The 15,981-nt window shown below is 37.9% G+C and overlaps 1 protein-coding gene across 1 annotated transcript; it reads left to right on the top strand.

Moving 5' to 3' along the window:
* Positions 1 to 7,660: 7,660 nt before the first annotated feature.
* Positions 7,661 to 15,155, top strand: LOC132041709 (G-type lectin S-receptor-like serine/threonine-protein kinase RLK1). The gene is made up of 2 exons (XM_059432416.1): positions 7,661 to 8,198; positions 13,267 to 15,155. The coding sequence occupies exons 1-2, from the start codon at positions 7,661 to 7,663 to the stop codon at positions 15,153 to 15,155; spliced, it is 2,427 nt and encodes an 808-aa protein (XP_059288399.1).
* Positions 15,156 to 15,981: the final 826 nt, after the last annotated feature.

The raw sequence follows: 15,981 nt of genomic DNA, 5'->3' as shown, positions 1-15,981 counted from the left end.
AAAGATCCCATTTTGGCTGCGTGTAATAGCAGGCCGAGGAGGTGAGCGAATTGGAGGAGTTGGTATGGGAAGAGTTGGAGGAGATGGGCTGCTAGGGAAATGGGTAGAGGCCTGTAACGGGCTTGTCCCAGCTGGAGGAATATGGACGTTAGTAGACGGTGCGTCACTGGGCTTGGGCTGGCAGGAGGGAGGGCTGACTCAGAGATGGGTCCGGTTTGGGCAGGTGGGGAAGTGGGCTCAGAGTCTGGGCCATTTTGTGGTGTTTCATTTTTAGCAGTAGAAAATTAATGGACTACAGAGGGTGATAATCCATCATCGAAGAAACTATATGTGTTATTTTGGGGAGTATGCAACTTTGCAAACGGGAATTGTGTTTCATCAAAAATCACATAACGGCTTATGATGATTTCCTGAGAAGACAAGTCATAGCATTTATATCCACGGTGATTAGACTGGTATCCCAAAAAAACACAAGGAGTTGAGCGGGGTTGGAGTTTGTTTATGGTAGTTGAAGGAAATAGAGGATAACATAAACACCCAAAAACCTGAAGATGGGAATAGGTCGGGTCCTTTTGATAAAGAATCTGAAGAGGGGATTGATAGTTCAATAGCTTATGAGGAAGAATATTGCGGAGATAAGTGGCCATTTGCAAAGCATGATGCCAAAATGAGGGAGGTAAAGAAGCATGTGCAAGTAAAGTGCGAACAACATTGTTAATCGTACGAATTTTTCTTTCGGCTTTTCCATTTTGAGGAGAAGTGTGAGGACAAGACAAACGGAAAGAAAGACCATGCTTTTTACAAAAATCCCAAAAAGGCCCATTATCAAATTCCCTACCATTATCATATTGTATGTTCTTTATTTCCCGTTCAAATTGAGTTCGGATGAAAGTTCTAAAATTTAAGATGGTGGAATAAGCATCGGATTTATTAGACAACGGAAAAGTCCATAAAAAATTAGAGAAATCATCCAACAATAAGATATAATATCTTTGACCAGAAGAACTCAAAACAGGCGATGTCCAAAGATCAGTATGAACAATATCAAATGGCATAATAGTAGTAGAATTTGAAGAAAGAAAAGGCAATTTAATATGTTTCCCAAGAGGACATGAATGACAAATACTAGAATCCCCAGATTTATTACATTCAATAAAGTTATTCTTCCTAAGAGAACTCAAAATATTAGCTCCCGGGTGACCCAAACGCTCGTGCCATAATGAAGGAGCTAAAGCAGCAAAAGTAGAATGAGAAGAGACATGTGGCGTGGTGATGGGATAGAGCGTGCCCCGACTCTCACATCTCATTAGACGCATCCCCGTCTGAAAATCCTTCACAGAAAACCCAAACGGATCAAATTCAATTGAAACAGAGTTATCAGTTGTAAACTTTCTAACAGACACTAAATTTTTGATAAGGTGAGGGGCATGGAGAACATTTTTAAGAGCTAAGGGAGGATGTGGAGACTCTAATTGTGTATGAACATAACCACGAATTGGAATAGACTGACCATTACCAACAGTTATACCACGATTATTGCTCAAATTAAAATAAGACGTGAGATTACCTTGCCCGGATGTCATATGAGAAGTGGCACCGGTGTCCATGTACCAGTTCGGATCCGGAGGAGTAATGCCGAGGGTGTGCATCGCCGCCTCTATATCAGTTGGGGTCGGTCCAGTAGCCGAGTAGGCTTGCTGCGGTCTAGGCCCAAGAATACCAGGTTGCTGGCGCTGGCCTTGTCGGAAATTAGGCCTGGCCCATGGACCAGCGGGAAATGGGCATGGTGGAACTGCCCACTGCATCCATGGCCAAGGCCACTGCTGTGACAGCCACTGATTTGGGGCTTGCTGCTGGCCACCGTTCCACCTGCTGGTGCCAACGCCTTTACCCCCACCACCGGAGCTACCACCAGAACTCCCTTTGCCGCCGCCACGACCACCGGATGAGGAACGATTCTTCCCAGAATTGCTTCGGTGTTGTTGCCGTTTCCCACCATTATTATTACGGTGGGTTGAATGTTGATCAACATTCTCTTGAGAATCATCCAAGTCCCGGGCCACCATGGCAGAATAGGTGGTCTGAGTCGCCTTCTTCAGTCCCGCTTCTTCAAGAACGAGCATTGATCAGGCTTGATAAAATTGAGGCAAAGGGTCACTTTGACGACCAGCGTGGCCACCCCTTGTATGACTCGGCGAGGCCGACACCAATGGAGAACCAGCCGGCTATTGTCCACCGGAGAGCCGACGCTCTTAAGTTGATCCGACAACGACTTGAGATATTGACAGTAAGCAGAGACATTTGGGAAATTCTCCTGTCACGACCCAACCCCATAGGCCGTGACTAGTGCCCGATCTGGGCACCCAAACACATCTATCCAACGCTATCTCAAATTATAACGAACGCATTCAAGTATATAGCAGAAGCCGACAAGGCTATGTTTCAAATTTAGATAATTTCCAGAAAAATTTCGGCAGAGTTTCCTTTGTTTTACAGACTATCCAAAATAACCCTGCGCACAGAAAATACCAACAAAGGTCACACAGGGCCAACCACACAACAGATATACATATGCGGACCGGCCGCGGCGGCGAATGGGATCGCCCAAACACAACGTATACAAACACAACTGAACGGAGGTAGGCACAACCCACCACCATGTCCACAGACCTCTAAACAGACAGACAGAATCATATGACGAGACAGGGCCCCGCCGTACCCATGAACGAATATATACAAATGCACTAACAAAATATATACCAAAAATATAAGCTCCGGAATGAGAGGAGCACTCCAAATAGCGAAAGGGGTGTCCTAAACGGGTGGATCACCCGTGCCGTGCGTTCGTACTGCGGGCATGAAACGCACCCGGGAGAAGGGTCGGTACGAAATATGTACCGAGTATGCAAAACGAAGGTACGAAATAAATCCGAACAATAATCGAATCGAAGTATGGAAAATAATACATATCCAAAAATATCAAAATGTTTATTTCCAAAGTATAAATTATGCATAGGGCACGAAAATATGGTCGCCCGCTTTGTCGATGGCGCCATAACACAAGATAACACCGTAAAGTTTAAAATCTCCGAATCCCCGTCACACATCACAACACAAAGATAACGCCAATCACAGCATAACGCCAAACATAAGTGGAACCCGGCCCTCGAGCGAGGAGCTCGGTGAACCATAAACACAAAGATAACACCGAATGTATCATAATGCGCACGACAATCGAACCGGCCCGGGAACCGGCGAACAATATCATAGGGCACGAGCGGAGTAGTGAGGAATCATATGCATAAAATCTTTATCATAAATCCAAAAGATAAGTAAAATAGTCATATTTGAAATCGGAGTAATAATTACAACATTTTCTTCCCAAAGTTACCGAAATTACATAAAAGGGCGTCGCGGGACCCACGGATGAGTATAGACCCGTGCTGGGCTCGCTTATGGAAAACATACTCATTATACATCATGCAAAATCCTATAAAAATATTGGAGCAATCCGAGCCTTTATGCAAAAGATATGGCATTAAAAAATTATGGGATTCTCTAAACGAACTTTTTGTGCAACATTTGGAAAACGATTATTTCGAAGACATAATGGTTCATATTCTTATCAAATCATGCATAAGAGTGCCAAGAATTATATAAGGATCATATCGTGCTCGGATTTCGAGTTTGGAATTCCCTTAAGGCTCTAATCTAGCCTATGTAAAACTAAGGCATGCCAAAAGAAGGAAGGTTGCTTTACATACCTCGTACGCACTCCAAACTGGCCAATCTAAAGTAAATCCCAACCTACACCTCGGGCTCTCCAAAGTCTACAAATATGCCAACGAATATCCAATATTAAACATAGGCACTTAAGCGATTTATTCCAAACTAACTCTAAATTCTACAGAAAATTCGACAAAGATTTCCCCGAAAATAGGCTACCTCGAGAATTCAACTCGGCCATATCAATCAACAACAACAACAACAACCAACCTAACAACACCAACAACCAATCCGAAAGACAAAATAACAATAATAGCTTTTTTTTCCATTTTTCGACAACTTACATAAATTCAATTCGACGACTTACCTTCAAGCCAAAATCGACGCTTATACATTCACATACTAACCCAAACCCCTACCAACAATATTTAAGGACATTCTAAGCAATTCATACAACATTTCCAACATCCCAAATTTTTCTCCATTTTGGCCGAAAACAGTCCCCTAGCCGAGAGCAGCCCTCTTGTTACTTTCCTCATTTTTTTTTTTTAGCCATGTTTTGTATCACAATCCACAATATAACGATATAATTTTCATAGATATACGAATTACATCAAACGTACGATAAGCCTTAGATCAGCCCACTCATTCCCAACATCAATTCTTGAGTTACCAATGCTCATTTCCAACTAGAATTCATAACGACGACAATTAAAATGCTAAGCGATATTAGTTCATTCTTTGCCACACATTGGGACCATATATACGGCCACACCCACATCTATACATATACACATTTAGGTGGTTCTAGTCTATCTCTTCACCCTACAATAATCAACAAGTTACAAGGAACTAATTTATCAACTCAACACCACACAACACACACACACACACTTCACACGGCCAACACACCCATCACACAACCCACTTCCAACATACCATATTTCATGATTTCCATCCATATTAACATACTACAACATGAAATAAGAGTTCACAACACATAGAACAAGAGCAAAACTTACCTTTCTTCTTCAACTCCACAAAGGGGTTAGGGTTTGCAATCTCTTGAATGAAGGACTTGATCACCCCAACAATGCTTCCAAGTTACTTAGGGACCTCTAATTAGTGGGTTTACACCAAGGAATTATTTTGGCTAAAAATGGTCTTGGCTTTTTCTTCCCTCTTGGCCGTGAGCTTCTTGATGAAGCTCTTCAATTTGGGGCTTTATTTTGCTATGTGAAAATGAAGAAAGATGACTTGAAGTCATCTTTTAAGTCCCACTCAATATCTCTCTTTGCTTATGGCCCACACATGTGTTGGACCAATTAAAATTGGCCACACAATGTGTGGGACCATCTCAATATACTTGGCCACAAGGCCTTATTGGTGCAAGATTTTTAAATTCCAATATTATGAATTGTGGTCCCAATTTTCCTAAGTGTTCAATGCCAACAATTTCACATATAACATATGTCTCAAAATAAAATCAAAGGTCAAAAGTCCCGACTTCAAATTCCGAAATGGTCTTGGCCCAAAATTATCCTAGTTAATCCGAGTTGCCCCAACGTATAAAAATACGGGATCTAACATCTCCATTTGTGGGTGAGTGAAATCATACTCAAGTGTGATGGCACGGGAGTGTTTGTTATCTTGGAATATATCACGCAACCTATTCCAAGCCATTGCCGTGGTGTCGGGTTCAAAATTGTGTGTAACATATCATGAGAGATAGTGGCGTAAATCCACCGAAGGTATTGGCATCGAGAGTCGACCACGTTTTCTCCTCCTCGGTCTTCGGCGTTTTCTCCTTTCCCGAAGCCGGAGGAATAATATGATCAAGTACCTTATGGGATCTTGCGTGAATTTTGAAAAGCCCGCCCCCATGCATATTGAACGTTCTCCATCTCAAGAGTGATGGGAACAAGATTTTTGATGTTCGAAACAGCAAGAGCAGGGTGAAAAGAGGACTTTGAGTCACCCATGGAGATGGAGAATTTAGAGAAGAAGAGGAAAGAATGCAACAGGAAGAGGGGCGGCTAGGGTGCGGAAGAGGGATGATCTTTTGCTAGAAATCTGATACCATGAAAGAAGTTATTTTTCCCCTCATTCACAACAATCTCAACAGTGATATATACAAGCTAAGCTACATAAGGTAAGGCTCTAAACTAGGACCTAATGACCTACAATTAAGGAGCTAAATATACAAAGTCCATAAATAGCAAATATACACTAATCAGAATATATTGAATTATTTTTTCTAAGAATTAGTTTTCGAAGAACTAACTGCGGTATATTAACGAGGATTGAACCCACATGACAAAAGGAGAGGCGCGGCATAATGATTAATGTGGGTTCATTTTGACCGAAAGGTCAAAAGCTCGAAAATGGATTTCAACACTTTTGCACATGCATTTTTCATATTTTTCGAAAAATGGATAGATTTGCTTTGCTCTTAAATTCCTATTTGTGGCCTCTTATATTAAGATTATTAATGGTATAGTTTAGTTTATATTCTCTTTTGTTGTTATTGTTTGCAATTTGTTGTTCGTCAAAATAAAAATTACAGAGCTTTTAATGTTTTTTAGTATAAAAAAATAGTAGGTTTAGCATTTTGGTATAGATCACTTGATGTTTGTTAAGTAAAATATTCTTTTTCTTATAAATTTTGATAGATTATTAAATTTTACAAAGTAAATATATTTGTTAAATCTTGATTTATGATTTTCATATTTTAAAGCGTGGCCTAGAAAAAGAGTTATAGGCAAAACCATTTTGAGGTTTTGTTATGAACCAAAATAAAGAGCGAAGGTTGAAACCCATTACGTTATGCCTAGTATTGCTTTTACGGTGAGTTACTATCGTAGACTTTTTTTTTTTTTTTAGAACCCCTTGCACGAAATTCTGGGTCCGCCACCGATAGTCATAGAAGAATCAACAGTTATATTGAATTCCCCAACTTCTTTCGGTAAAGATACGTTGAATGTTCCATCAAGACAATAGACCTAAGACCACAAAGTTGATTGCCTAGTTTTATCAATTTTTACACTATGGAATTGACCTAGTCAATAGTCTAATTAATATCTTTTTTTTTTTTTTTTTTTTTTTTTACACCTCAACTTCCTTTCATGCATCACCAGTCTATACAAATTGTTTTTCATAAACCCTTACGTGCAGACAGGGGCAGAGTTAGGTTGTGGCAAATTGTTCATTAAAAATTATATCGAGTAAATAGAGTTATATATAAACAATTGAATGTGTGACTTTTGCTGTAGTAGAAAAGGGGATTCAAAATTTATTTTAGGTCATAGTCCAAATCCTATGCGAGACATTTAAATATTTTTTTGAACCCTATTGTATGAAATTCTAGTTTCTTTATAGTCCCTTTATATGATTTTTTGATATCGGCACTTGCACGCTAACATGAAATAAAGACTTCCTTTCAAGACTTCAAAGATAAAATGTAACATCGTCCAACTAAAATGCTAGCTAACTGATATTTTCCAGTCAGTTTGGTTAAACTACTGAAATCAACTTATTTTAAGAAATACTTCTTATAGTAGTGATTTGTATTTGACTAAATTATTTGAGAAATGCTTTGTTAGTAGTTTAAGTTTGACCAATATAGTTCAAAAAGTACTCTTGCGTATCAAATTACAAAAAAAGAAGTTACAAATTTTAATTTGCTAAGTACGAATTATTATTTTGAATAGTCTAGTCCTGAACTATTTTAATAAGCTCCCTGGAAACTTGGCCAATTGGATTATTAGTCATACCCGTGAGGGGCAGAGGACACAAGCATTAGTGATTAACCTAACAGGGAAAAGTAGAAGTTGACTCTGAAGTCTTCACAATTCATTCAAAACTCATAGTACAATTTTTCTTCTGTATATAGTGATGTCCTTGATTTGTTTAGCAAATCATATTTCCTCTTTCAATGGCTATTCCCTTTTCTTATGTTCTTGTAATATTACTTCTTTTTTTCTTTCCATTACACACTTTAGCTCAAAATAATGGTAGAGTAGCTACTACTAGTTCTATTAATGCAACAGCTGGAAGTACCCCATGGCTTTCACCATCTGGTGATTTTGCATTTGGGTTCCAAAAAATTCAAGATAATAAAGATCACTTCTTGCTTTGTATATGGTATGCAAAAATACAAGAAAAAACTATAGTCTGGCATGCAAATATAAGTGGTCCAGTGCCACAAGGATCAAGATTGAATGTTGATCCTCAAAGGGGTCTTATACTTAGTGATCCTCAGGGAAATACCCGTTGGAGAACTGATTTGAATTTGGGTAATATTGACTATGCATTCATGAATGATACTGGGAATTTTGTTATCATGGGAAGTGATTCTACTGGTCCATTGTGGGAAAGTTTTAGAAATCCAACTAATACTTTGTTGCCAAATCAAAAACTGGAAAGAGGAAGCTTCCTTGTTTCTCAAAGATCAGAAGCTAATTTCACTCAAGGTACGTGTTGAATTGTGTGATCAACTTATTTAATTTTTTAGATATATTATGTCTCAATACAATACCTGTATTATGAGGACTCATGATGAATTGGCTAGTTTTATGCTGGCTGTCAGCCTACCGTGACCCTCGTCCTTTATTCAGGCTTGGGATGGAGTGAATATGCTTTAGTCATGATGGTATTACTTTAGATCCTATGCTTTCTTGGAGTCTTTGAGCCTGTACTAGAGATTTTATGCTAGTAAACGAATTTATATGGAAAAACATGATCAGCGAGAATTCATACAGTCGAAACCAACTTGTTTGGAATTGACATAACTTTTATTTAGTACTAGAGGTTTTCTATACATATCCTTTGTATATGACAATTGAAATGTTGTATTGTGCTACTATATTTTAATTTAGAAAGCAACGCGACTTATTGTCGATAAATTTTATTATAAATAGTAGGATATAATCTAAAAGATATCTGATAGTGATTAATCAAATGAATTTATCTAAATCCTTTTGTAGTCACATGAAAGTAAATTAATGTGGAAAATCGTATTATAAGGATTCATCACGAATTAGATCCTATGCTTTCCAGGAGTCTTTATGCGCTATTTGAGATTTGATAAGGTTACTATGTTCTTATCGTTTTGATGAGATGACAAATATGAATAAAAAACTAGATACTCTAGCGGGGGATAAAGTTGTCTGGTTATTTCAGACTTTGCGATAGCCTGAGAGATCAAGGGAGAGACCAGGTATTTGATCAGGTCTCTGGGCGTCGTACAGTCAACTCTGAGTGAAGCTGCTGATACTGTAGTAGTACAGCAGTGTAGCAGTATAGCACCAGGAGACTCATCACTCTCACCTTGCCTCTTCACGTATATACACAATATATCCCAAGGGAATCATTATTCTTGCACAATAAAAAATTGCTCATATTCTAAATGCAAGTCTCCACATCTTTAGGTGCTCTCAAGAACAAAGCTTCAACGAACAAATGGACCAGTTCTCACCACTGAAGATATTTTAAGTCCGTAGGTTTGTTTGAGTCTTTGTCTTTTGTTCTATAAATTGTAAACTTATTCTTCTCTTTTCAAAAAGCTGTTTGTAGGTACTTTGAATTCTCAAAAGTTGGTTGTAGCTTTTGAGTAGTACACTAGACTAGAGTTAGTCTATGTGTATTAGTTGAACTCTCAGAAGTTATTCGTAAAAGATTTATCTACTTAAGCTTCTGAGTGGTACACTAGACTAGAGTTAGTTTAGGTATATTAGTTTGCTTGGGTAGAGGTAGTCAAGAGTAACTTGCAGTAGGAGTACTGTAAGGGTGGAGGGATTATGTGAGTTAATTCCTAGATTGCAAGAAGTGTAATCTGAAGTTGCTCGGTGTAGTGGAGTTGAAATCCTACGTGGTAGGCATGATTTTTAATCCCTTGAACAAGGAGTTTTCCGCGGTAATAACCCGTGTTATTTACTTACTGCACTGCATCAGGGAATTGGTAACCAACTAGGTGCCTCATATATTGTTCGGTGGCAGCACAAATTTTATCAAGATCTTTTATGGGATTTCTATGTCGGTAGAAAATATTGAGAACTTCTATTACTTTTTATTTTATATAATGTTGGCCGGAGATTGTTGGAAAATCGGGGAGTAGAAGCACTCTTAAACACTTAAATTCTCTCTTGAAGACAAGTGAGGCGACGACTCTTCTTTTTTCCACTGAACTTGACTTGCAAAATCAATCATTCCCTTTGAAGAAAAGTGGGGAATATTTTCTTCCACCAATTCAATTTACATTTAGGGTGTGTTTGGTATGAAGGAAAATGTTTTCCTGGAAAATGTGTTCTTGAAAAATAAGTGAATTTTTACTTATTTTCTCATGTTCGTTTGGGTAGCGGAAAATAAGTAAATTTCTTACTTATTTTCTCATGTTCGTTTGGTTGATAGAAAAATATTTTCAGAAAAAATACCCACCCAAGCACCACAACTCCACCCCCAGCCCTAATTTTTTTTTTTTTTTGAAGTATTTAATTTTTTTCTGGATTTTTTAAACCACCACATCCCCCTCCCCCCCCCCGGTGTGGACCCATACCACACCAACCCTCACAACTACCCACCCCCACGCTTAATTTCTTTTGGAGGGGGTGGTGGGGTGTCGGGAAAGGGGGTGGGGGTGGGGCAAAAAAAAAAAAAAAAAAAAAAATTCAAAACTATTTTCTCAAAACAAAATTTTTTTTTTTTTGGGAGGGGTGGGAGTGGGGGCAGGGGTGGTGAAAAAAACCAAAAAAAAAAAAAATCATAACTTTTTTTTTTTCAAAATAAAATTATTATTTTTTTGGGAGGGGGGTGGGGGGTGGGGGCAGGGTGGGGTGGGGTGGGGTGGGGCAGGGGTGGGGCAAAAAAAAAAAAATTCAAAACTTTTTTTCAAAACAAAATTAATTTTTTTTTTTTGGAGGGGGTGGGGTGGGTGGAGTGGGGGTGGGCGGGAATGGGGTGGGGTGGTGCAAAAAATAAAAACACAAAAAAAATTCAAAAGTTTTTCTTCAAAACAAAATTAATTTTTTTTGGGAGGGGGTTGGGGGGTGGGCGGGGTGAGGATGGCGTGGGGGGTGCGGTGGGGTTTGATTGCGGGTGGGGATGAGGGTGGGAGTGGTTGGGGGTGGGTTGGGTGGTTGATGGAATGCACTTATAGACTTTTTTTCCCTACTTTTATTAGGGAAGTCACTTTCTCCATTTTTGAGGAACTTGTTTTCTTAAAGAAAATGTTTTCCAAATTTTTTGACCAAATGAACATGGGAAAATTGGAAAACATTTTCCGGAAAATGTTTTTCTCCATACCGAACACACCCTTAGGCTTACATTTTTTCTTCCCGTACCATATGATTATAGTACCTAGGTATTTATAGGAATTTTCTAACATGCACCTAGACTAATACATACACCTAATTTAATTCTAGAATTTCTTTTTATTTTCCTAGTTCATCAACAATTTTCATCTTTCCTAGTTCATGAATAAAACAAAATAGGGAAAAGGGTCAAATATACTGCTCTACTTTCTTTTATTATCTAACTTTACCCTCCGTTAGCGATTGCACATAAAAATATCCTTGTCGTCTAATAAGCATACACTCATGCCGTTAATTGGATGGAAAATCCCAATTGTAACAAAATTACCCGATTTCATTAAAATAAAACCGCCCCGACACACAAATTAAACCAGCCCCACCCAATCAAAACCCTGATCCAAGAAAACCCGAGTAGTCAAAATCTGATAAGTAGAAAACAGTATAACTGAAGCAAAGGGATCAACAAAAGCTTTCAAGAAGAGGATTTTTTTATTTTTTATTTTACTTTCTTGATTTCTTGGAGAATTGGGAATGGTAGATAAATCACGGAGATTGAAACTGTACTAATGATTTCTAGTTTTTTCGTTAAGGTTCAATGATATGGAAGTAGTATAATAGTAGTAAAAGGTTGTGCTTTCACAGTTGTCTATTCTATTTGAAAAAAAAAAAAATTAGTGTTGAGGTTAACATTTTATACATTTCTTATTTCAGTTGGAAATTTTGACCCATACGGATTTTCATAAGGATGTTATTTTCATCAAAGCTAGTGTTGTTAGTTTCAACAACATGCTTTCTGATGATGATAATCATCTTCATCTTCATTCACTCAGGTTTCACAGAAAGAAACCTTCTCCAACATCTCTTCATCAATCTGTTGACAGATGAAAGTGTGGATTTTCTTATTCATCTTTCACGCAGCGATATCATCTGCCACCTCTCCATTCAAGATTTTTCCTCGTGCAACTACTTCAAGCGCAACTGCTTCATGAAGGTTGACACCTTATTGGCCTCCTTGCGCTAAAAAACATCCTTCAAAAGTTGTTCAACTTTTGAAATTTTGGTAGTTCCACACCTACCAAAACAACTTCTTCAAATTGGTGCTTCTCTAGCACAACATTATCATAGCTATAGTAGCTTATCTAATTCATATTCATTTCAATCTGGATATTCATTCTTTTAAATCTTTTGAAAATTCAGATTATCCATACGTCCCTCAAGACTAGTGGCTCTGATACCAAATGTTGGATAATCGGGGGAGGAGGAGTCTCTCCATCACTTAATTTCTCTCTTGAAGACAATGAGACAACAATTCTTCTTTGTTCCACTAAACTTGACTTGCATAATCAATCATTCCCTTTGAAGAAAAAAGGGAAATATTGTTTCTTCCACCAACTCAACTTAAATTTAGGCTTACATATTTAGGGAAAATTTCAATAATGTACAATGTAGTATACAAAATTACATTTGCGCAGCCATATTTTTAAATTACAGCCCACATAGCTACTTTTTCACAATATACAACATTATACAATAATATATAACTTTATACATCTGGAGTAGACAATGTATCAACGTTGTATAAAAGTGTATAATAATGTATAGAGTGAATAATAATGTATAAGAGGTGTTTATATCCAAGAAAATTCAATTGTATACAACAATATACAATATTTTTTCAATTGTAGTGAGGGTATAAATATACAACAGTCTTCTGAAGTGGGGTACAAATTGGGCCATTTCAGGTAATTTTACAAACACGGGCTATTTCAGATAATTATTTTCCTAAATAGTCATAGAGGATTATTTTCTATTTTTCCTTCCCATATCAGATGAATATAGTACCGAGATATTTATAGAAATTTTCTAGCATGCACCTAGACTAATACATGACCCTAATTTAATTCTAGAAATTCTTTTTATTTTCCTGGTTCATGAACAATTTTCATCTTTCCACATTCATAACTAAAACAAAATAATATATGTATCATAATTAATTTACCTATACATGAACTAAGACAATTCATGTATCAAAAAAGATTTTTTCCTTTCCCAACACAAGATTCATTTTTCAACAGAAATGAATGTATATGGAGAAACTGGTCAGTATCCAACTTGTTTGGGTTGTGGTGTAGTTGTTGTGTGTCCCACGCACCCTCACTTTTCCATTAACCAAACAACTAACTGTTAGCAAGAGCACACTTTTAAATTATCTAATTATATTATGTTTCAACAGGTAGGTTTTATTTTCACATGTTGGATAATGGGAATTTGGTGCTTCGTACACGAAGTGTGCCTTCCAATTCGATTTTTGATGTTGAGTACTATAACAGTCAAACTTCTGACACAACAAATGCAACCAATTCTGGGGATAAGTTGGTTTTTCAAGAGAATGGCCTGATGTACATATTGAAGCGAAACAATCAAAAGAAAATTCTTAATTCCCGATCCGTTCCTTCAGCTTCGGACAATTACCATCGCGTGACTCTTAACTTTGATGGTGTTCTTACTCATTATTATCATTCAAGGAATTCTACTAGCAGTGGCTGGGATGTCCTGTGGTCTCAACCAGATAACATATGCGTCGATCTTGTGGGAGAAAAAGGATCTGGTGCTTGTGGTTACAACAATGTATGCGAGCTTGGTTCAAACAACAGACCGGTTTGTAGCTGTACGAAAGGATTTTCACTTATTGATCCGAACGATGCTAATGGCGACTGCAAACACGATTTTCCTCCAAGTTGTAATGATGTTACGAGTGGTTCTCCTGAAGATTTTTACAATTTTACCGAGGTCCGTGATACTGATTGGCCATTTGGTGCCTTTCAGCTAATTACCCCTTCAACAGAACAAAACTGCCGAAGTGTTTGTTTGCATGACTGTTTGTGTGATGTTGCCGTTTATCACAAGAACAGCTGCTGGAAAAAGAGGCTGCCTTTGTCGAATGGGAGAACAGACACCAATCTGAATTCAACGGCTTTTATCAAAATAAGGAAAAATGCTGCTCCTCCACTAAGTCCTGGCCTTCCCAATAATCCAGCATCTTGTCAAAGCAAAAATTGGCGAAATTGGGATGTTGTGTTGTCTGCGCTCTTAGGAAGCTCGGTCTTGGTAAATGTTCTTTTCGTTGGTGTATCTTGTTGGGGATTCTTCCATATTTACAAAATGAAAGCGAAGACATCAAGCTCTATGAGTCACGTGGCAAACTCTACGTGTCATAGTTTTACATATAAAGAACTTGTAGAAGCCACAAAAGACTTCAAAGAGGAGCTAGGTAGGGGTGCATGCGGGATTGTTTACAAAGGGGTAATGCCTATCGGTTCAAGAAACGTAGTCGCTATAAAGAAACTGGACAGAGTTACTCATGAGGTAGAGAAAGAATTCATGACTGAGGTAAATGTGATTAGTCAGACTCATCACAAGAATTTGGTCCGTCTGATTGGATATTGTAATGAAGGACCTCATCGTTTGTTGGTCTACGATTATATGAGTAATGGCACTCTTGCAAGTTTCATTTTTGGTGATCCAAAACCTACTTGGAGCCAGAGGACAAATATTGCAATGGGGATTGCAAGGGGACTTGTGTACCTCCACGAAGAATGCAGCACGCAGATTATCCATTGTGACATAAAGCCTCAAAACATTCTCCTGGATGGTTATTATGTTGCTCGAATATCAGATTTCGGATTGTCTAAACTGCTGATGATCAACCAGAGTCGAACGCTTACCAATATTAGAGGAACGAGAGGTTATGTTGCACCAGAATGGTTTAGGAATAGTCAGGTCACGGTTAAGGTGGACGTTTACAGCTTTGGTGTATTGCTACTGGAGATCATCGCTTGCCGGAAAAATTATGAGAATGAGGAAAACTACGGACCAGAGGCAATTCTTAGGGATTGGGTTTTGGATTGCTTTCAAGAAGGAAAATTGGAAGCTCTAGTGGAAAGTGATATCGAGGCCTTGAATGACAATAAGCAGCTCGAGAGGTTCGTGATGGTTGGTATTTGGTGTATTCAAGAGGATCCGTCGATGAGACCTACTATGAGGAAAGTGGCTCAAATGCTTGAAGGATCTGTTGAAGTGACTACTCCACCATGTCCATATAATCTTAGCATTACTATGTAAGATCATAAGAATCATTTATGTACCATTTCCTCCTCTGTATGTCTGTTTTTTTTACTTTCGAGTGCTCTAGTTACATTACTTGCTTTCATGTTGAATATTCTTTAAATAGCAATTGTATGATGTACCATACATGAAGCAGTTCTTCCCTTTATTTCGAATGGTTCACTTTTCAATTGTACGCACATAGTTGTATATCTTTATCTTGATTTTACTGTTTTATGAACTAAATGCCCCTTGTTGAAAGGAAATAATGAATGATAACAGGAGAGTGAAATTTGTCAAGCAATAACTTATATGCTCTTAAAATTCTTCCTCAAGATTTGAGGAGATGAGTACAAGTTGCCATGCATTTTAATTTCAGTGTTATAGAAAAAAGTTGGAGGTAAGAGATTAACATATTGCAACGATCAAATAGGAAGTAATAAGATAAATTGTGGCATCATAATTGATTTTATAAAAAGAGATGCATTAATTCAGACCAAAATAGTATAATCCAAAGAGGTTTTGTCACGACCCAAATTCCAAAGCCGTGAAGGCACCTACCCCCACCCAGTAGGCGAACCATCCACAACCGATTAAACCAATTTCAACAAGTATATTAAGCAGAAATAAATAAATAAAGTCATTTGAGAGACACAAACTAAATCTCTTAATCATAAATATGAGGAATAAGTATAACCACCCAAAATCTGGTGTCACTAGTACAAGAACCACTAAGAAACTGATACAAGTCTAAGATAATAACTAATACACTGTCTGAAACAAGGAGCAAGAATAAGTAAATGAAGAAGAAGAGGAATCTGGTGCCACGGATCAGCTAGCAGCT

The sequence above is a fragment of the Lycium ferocissimum genome, unplaced genomic scaffold (genome assembly GCF_029784015.1).
Source record: "Lycium ferocissimum isolate CSIRO_LF1 unplaced genomic scaffold, AGI_CSIRO_Lferr_CH_V1 ctg11251, whole genome shotgun sequence".
Lineage (NCBI taxonomy): Eukaryota > Viridiplantae > Streptophyta > Magnoliopsida > Solanales > Solanaceae > Lycium > Lycium ferocissimum.
The sequence above is the reverse complement of the archived record's forward strand: the minus strand, read 5'-3'. Positions and strand labels throughout refer to the sequence as shown.